Raw genomic sequence first — 6513 nt, 5'->3', positions numbered from 1 at the left:
TCCCCTCCGGCTGTAGGGGAACTGCGTCTGTGTGGGGGGGGGAAGAGAAGGCGGGTGGGAGGAAGTGAGGCGCTCGGCTTTAGGGGCCCTGAGGCCGAAAGGCTGCCTGCCGAGGCGCAGGGTTCTGGCTGGGGCTCAAAGGTAGTTTGGCGGATTGCTCAGCGGAGTGAAGCCTCCTAATCCTTTGCATCTCTGTTATTAGTAAGGCCTCCACTAAAGCGAATCCAATAGAGTGCTGGCCTCAGTGCAAAATTTAAGGCAGGGAGCACCGAAAACTCAGTAAGCACAAAATGATATTTTAGTGCAATGTGTAAACAAACTGAAATGAGTGGGAAAAAAAGATCCAGAATGTACGAAATAGCAATTAAAAAATAAAAACAGGATCAGTATTACTGATTTTTCCTTTTGCCTCAGACCCCATTACACCTTGGCACAGTACTCTCTGTTAGGATCCTCCACTCTTAGCGGATCCACTCCCATACAAATTCCACCCTGGCTGTCCACCGTAACTGCAAAATTGTGTGTATTCAGAAAATCCTCACTCGTGGTGAAATTAGAGCAGTTCTTGCCTATCAGCTTATATTCTGTCCCATCGTTAGAGGAGAGTTCTGTTGTATGTCTTGGGAGGGCATGGCCGGGGAGGGGAGCTGGCTTCAGTGGGCACACTGCCAAGTGGGTCCACTCCTGCCTTTAGTCACTGGTCCTGCACCAGGGATCTGAGGCCCCAAAAGAGAGAAGAAAAGTGTCCAGGTAAAGTCAGCCTGAATGGGGGACAATCACTCTAGGGAACTGGCCTAATGTAACCACCTAAGAACACCCATGCTGACAGGTCCTGGTCCCTAAGACACAGGGAAGGAGGTCTCTGGAAGTAGGGGATCCATATCCTGGCCCTACGGAAAACAGAGCAAATTCTGTTCCATTTCATTCCCGTCTCCACTCCTTCAACGCAGAAGGTAACTATTTAAATCCCATGTACAACCCTAACCCTAATCTAAGTATCTTGTCATCCCATCCATTACCAGTTACTTTCTTTGAGCTCTGAGACTTGCATAGGGACTAAAAACCATTATGTCACTTATATCCCTGTCTTCCATTCTACACTCACTCCTGTCAATAAAAGGGGATAAGTGAGTAACTAGGGAGATTACCTGAATAACTAGGACCATAATACTTTTTCCAGGCAATTGTTAGACTTTTTTTTTCCTAGAGAATTCTTTTATAATTTTATTTATTTATTTTTAATTTGACAGGGGTGGGAGGGGAGTGAGAAAGCAAGCCTCCAGGTTCAGAAGTCAAATGGTGGTCGACCATGTTGGAGTCCAGCGCCCTTCACCACCACGCCACCTGCTGGCCCCCAGCAATTGTTAGACTTAATCAGGTGGAGGCCAATAAAGATACCAGAATGTTGGAGGCTTCTCCTTCATTCTTACCACCCTTTGGACCTGTAGGCGCAACCCAGAGTTCTTCCTGAAATGCTTGTTCCCACACCAGCCTCACAAAAACATCTTCCTGGGACCAGCAGTTACTGTAATGGCTATGTCACTGGACTCTCAGGTAGTCGACCACGATTTGAATCCTGGACCTGGTGGCTTAATCTCATGTGGGTGCATGTGCATGCATGCCCAAGATCCTGAGAAGAGAATGGAGGAGAAGGGATTGTGTGGCCATCCTCCAGGAGGGGGGGGCTGGGGTTTCTTGCTTTCTGTCTCTCTGTCTCTGTCTTTCTGGTGAGCTTACGCACTCTATAGCAAAAACCAAAAACCCAAAAAAAGAAAAAAAAAAAATCTGCCCTACACTCAGGCCCTTTGGGTCTGCTCTCTTCCAGGGACACTTGTCTGTGCTGGATGGAGAAAAGGTCACTGTCAAATGGAGAGGAAAATTAAGTGCTCAGGAAGAAAATGAGAGATGGGGGCTTCTGTGGCCTGCTTTGACTGTCTTCATGGTGACAATTTCTCAGGAAAGTTGTTGGACTTGTCATTTTCTCTGCCTCTGTATGAATAAGGCAAGACTTTTTTTTTTAATCTGAAAAACAAAACAACTTCACTTTAACAAGTAAGATCCTTTATATTAAAAAGGATTTTTTTTGGTACGAGATTTTTTAAAAAAAATCTTTCAGTTCTCAAAATAATTTCACTCGTATAGATATAATCATGATTCAGGAAACTGATGGCTCCAGGACAAATGAAGAGGGTAAGTAGTGTACCATTAATTTTTTTATTTGTATTTAATCCTTGGAACATTACTTCAGGTTTATTATTATTATTATTATTAAACCCATTTTAAAAGATCAGGAATCAGGTTCACAGTGGTTAAAAAATTTTTAAATGGCAGAGCCAGATTTAAACCCAGACTCTTTTCCACTTTCAACATGATTCAGTATGTTTTAAAATGGATGTAGGCCCCCTGGTACAATCCAAATTTAAACACCTCCTTTTCTCGAGAGAGCAAACTGGAGGAGGAAAGGTGGGTTTTAGTTTCTTGATCAATCAGATAATTGTCCCTGATTTTTTACCTCACTTTCTGTAAACTCCCATAATCATCTACCCAATTTTGGTACTCTAAACTCTAACTTTATATTTGCAGTGAGGTTTAATCAACGCAAATATAAAAAATTAAGACAACTGGTTGAAACTGGTTCTTTTTTTTCCCTGTAGTATGCCAGGGATTGATTTGGCCAAGTTTTTCATAGATCAGACCAGACTACAGGTTGTTTTGGCTTCCTGAGGAAACAGTTCCAGTTCTGCCTTCTCAAAGAAGCCCTCTTTTATTGTCTGCTGCCTTGTCTGGAAAGGAAGTACAATCCATAGATGTGAAAACATCTGCTGGCTTAGACCTTAAGTTGTGTCTGCACTGCCAAAAGTAAGTAGAAACTTAATCATTGATTTTAAAATCGCCCCTTCCCCGGTCTCCCTCCATATCACATACACAAACAACTTTTTATCTGGGAACCTAATAGAGAATCTTTGAGAAGAGAATAAAAATCAGATCAATGCGCACCCGTAACTTTTCTTAGGGCTGAGGGGTCCCTGTGTACAGGTTCCCACAGTCCGTCCACTCTTGACCAGACAACCCCAGTCTCTGGGCTTTGGGCTATGAAGTACATCTTATCCAGCTAGAAATCCAGCTAGCTATTCTCCTCAACTCAGATCCAGAGGCTTGTCATTAGAGACTTCTAGAATGGCCTGAAGAACCTACTGTTTCTTTCTCTTCCTCCTACAACTGCATCCCTCTTTATCTCCCTTTCCACCTAAGTGTCTCCTGGAATTTCTGCCTCTCTGTCCGAAAATAAAGAGAGGGAGAAGGAGGAGAAGAAGGAAGAGAAGAAGAAGAGGAAGAAGAAGAAAAAGGAGAAAGAGAAGAGGAGGAGGAAGAAAGAGTAGAAGTGTTTATACTCACCCTAGGGAGTGAGTACACACACACACACACACACAGCAGTGAAGCAAGGGTCTGTATAATTGAGAGAAGGAAAAAGCCACAACATATCTCAGCCCTAATTACCTGAATCTTTCTGAACAATCGCCTCCATCTCCCACACCAACCCAGACTGCCATAGATGAGATTTCTCAGAGCCAGAGGCATTGAAGAGAGACAGTGGTGTTTATGCCTAGATGTTGCCGAACAAACCACAATTGCATAGACAGAGTTATCTGGAAATCTCACTACTTCTAAAATACCTCTGTGTGGGTAGAAAGATGGAGGGTGTCTGAAGATAATTTCTTTTTCATCTGCTTCTTGCCTGGACCTCTATGCTCACTGAGATACACTAGCCTGATTCCATTTCTGCACAAGGGAGTGTGTGAGCACACAGCTGCTGAGACACGCTGGGTTTTATATTTATTTCCACGCTATAATTTGCAAGTGTATTAAATCTCAATTGGGCTGTATTTTTTTTTATTTCAAAGATATTTTTCTCCAGGAGGCTATGATCAAAACTGTTTATTTTCAGTAGAGTTTCTTCTTCTTCTTTTTTTTTTTTCTAGGACACATTGAGATGTGTATTTTGCTCAAAGATATTTCTGAGCTTTTCACCATTCCTCTCACTCTGCAACCTGCTCCACAGACACACACACACACACACACACACACACACACACACAGGGATGCCGGAGAAGCTCCTCTTTCACCTCTTCAGTAGCCCATTGCTATACGCCTGTACCCCTGCCCAAAGTGGGCCCAGTGGGCACCTGTTCCCCTGCTCCTTGGCCTTTGGGCAAGGTCCATTGGCTCCCTTACCTCAGGAACTCCTGCTGGATTGCCTTCTCTTAAGGAGCTTTCCATTTTGGTGACACAAAATTAAAGGGCCATCTCTATAATACATTATTAAAGACCTACATCAGAATTGTCTACCACCTAGGAATGCATTACATGTTTCATACTAGGTAGTTAATAAAAATCATTATATAAATATATTAAGCCAGTGTAGAGTAGGTGATGCATGATAGCATGTACTAAAATTGTATCATCCTTCATTCTGGCAGTTGGAAGTGGGGTACCTAGTGTGGGTCTCATCCTAGTATTGAGCTGCATTACACTGAGTTACAGTAAATAACATGTACAAGATTGTATTTGCTATACTCCATAGCATCATCCCATTATTATCATTTTAAGCCATCTACTTCAGTTCCCAATCCTGGGTGCAGAGGAATTTCAGGCCCACCCTTAGAAGGTCTTTTAGTCTATGTTTGTGAATGGAAACATCTCTGGCCCTGGCATGTGGAGTTGGGAGAATTCTCTGGACAGTATGGGGAGACATTTGTGGCTGTTCTGGGTGTCCCAGAACCTCTGTGGACATCAGAAGGGAGGACCCTCTCCCACTGCACTTACAGAAAGAGCAGATTCAAATGCTGCATTTTCTAGACCTTGAATACTGACTTCTCAGAGCAGTGTGAAATCCAAAGCTTCTGAAGTGGTTTTGGGAATTCTGGGACTGATCTTTCCCCCTTAGGGAGCTGGGGGTGTTGCAGGACTCGGTCCTGTTCAGAGATAGCACCAACTGGAGAAGGAACAGGACGTCAGTGAATTCTCCCTTCTCATTTGTAGCCAGACAAGAACAAGGGGTAGGTTCCTAGCCCAGGTCTGTACCCCAGATCTCACCAGAACAGGTCTTCCTCCCCATCTCTCATTCCAGGCCCCTTTTTTTCAGTGTTGGAGAGGCACCAATTACTAACCCTCTTTCTTGACAGTATTTGGGGGACCCGGCAGCAGATGCATCCATAGATTCTGAGCTTAGTGAAACAAATAGGGAAGAAGAAATTTTTCTTGGGAGAGGGGTGGGATACACCTCTCCACTTTCTCAAGAGAGATTTTAGCTCTTCCACTCCCTCATCAAGAAATTAATAGCCCAATTTAAAAAATAGATCAAAAAAAGAAAAAAGAAATCCTGCTCTTTTGTGGTTTTCGGCAAACTAGACCTCTTTTTTAGAAAATACTATCTAGTACCTGATTAATCAATTCTGATCATTCGGGCAAAGCAGGGGTTATTTATTTCCTCCAGTTATTCGGTGGTTCGAGGGTTTCATCCTGGATTCCAAAACACCAAGGCCCACCCCACCCCCATTCCTGGCCAGAAGCAGGTTTAGGGGCCGGGAGCCCCGCTTGAGGCTGGAATCGGCAGGGGAGGAGGCGGCGAGCTCCCGACCAGAACCACGCCGGCGGCCCGGCGCTCGGCGCCTGTGATTGCTTCACTCTCGGCCGGGCAGCTCCAGGGAACGTGTCGGAGCAGATTTCTTCCCCGGCGCATTCCTCAGAGCAGCTCGCCCGGCCGGCTCCATAGGCAGCCCAGCCGAGCAGGCGCGCCCTGGGGCGGGGAGCCGGGGGGCGGGTAGGGTGGGGAGGGGTCTCCGGCGGCCGAGGCTCTCGGGCCCCTTCCTTACCTGGGAAGGGAGACTTCCAGAGGTGGGCGGACTGCGACTGCTCTTTGGAGCAGTACACCTGACTGTCCCAGCCATTGGAGAGAGCCCAGTGCTGGTAGCCTTCGACGGGGATGAGCGCATCGTGACGCGGCTCCGGGTGCCCGCTGATCCCGGGCACGACTGACACGTCCAGGTAGCCGGGCATCGCTTGATAGGAACTGGCGAAGCTGGGATAGAAGGCGAACTCCTTGGCCCTGGAAGACAGGTCGTCACCGGGCAGGGTGCCCGACGGCTCCGGGTACTTATCGCCCGGGTGGTAGGCGCAAGGCTTCTGCTGCAGGTTCACGTTGTGGGACAGGCGGCAGCCGTGAGATGTGCCCCCGCGATTGGTTAGCCATAGCCCAGGGTAGCGCTAGACGAAGTGGGGGGCGCTGGCGGCGGGGCGCACTGGCGTGCAGCCTCTGGGGTCGGGATGTCCGTGTAGACGGCGCCCTGAGGGGCGCCCAAGGGTGCCGGCGGACGCCCCAGCACGGGGTGCGGAAGCAGGTCGCGGCAGTGGCTGGCCGGGCAGCTGCTGCCCAGACCGTCCATGCTCGGAGCTTTGCCGGGGCTCGCTCCGCTGCAGCCGCCCCCCGCCCCCCCCGCGCCGCCGCCTCCCCCG

The 6513-nt window shown here is 47.4% G+C and overlaps 1 protein-coding gene across 1 annotated transcript in view; it reads right to left on the bottom strand.

The window, feature by feature from the left end:
• The window catches only part of HOXC13 (homeobox C13), a 13473-nt gene that overhangs the window by 399 nt on the left and 6561 nt on the right, over positions 1–6513 (bottom strand). The window contains 4 exon segments of the mRNA XM_027768503.1: positions 1–4; positions 7–27; positions 5874–6234; positions 6237–6505. The exon segment at positions 1–4 is cut by the window's left edge and continues 399 nt beyond it. Coding sequence (XP_027624304.1) covers positions 1–4; positions 7–27; positions 5874–6234; positions 6237–6505 — 655 coding nt within the window.

This window comes from Tupaia chinensis, unplaced genomic scaffold, assembly GCF_000334495.1.
Source record: "Tupaia chinensis unplaced genomic scaffold, TupChi_1.0 Scaffold146740_1, whole genome shotgun sequence".
Classification (NCBI taxonomy): domain Eukaryota; kingdom Metazoa; phylum Chordata; class Mammalia; order Scandentia; family Tupaiidae; genus Tupaia; species Tupaia belangeri.
This window is presented reverse-complemented; position numbering and strand designations above follow the sequence as displayed.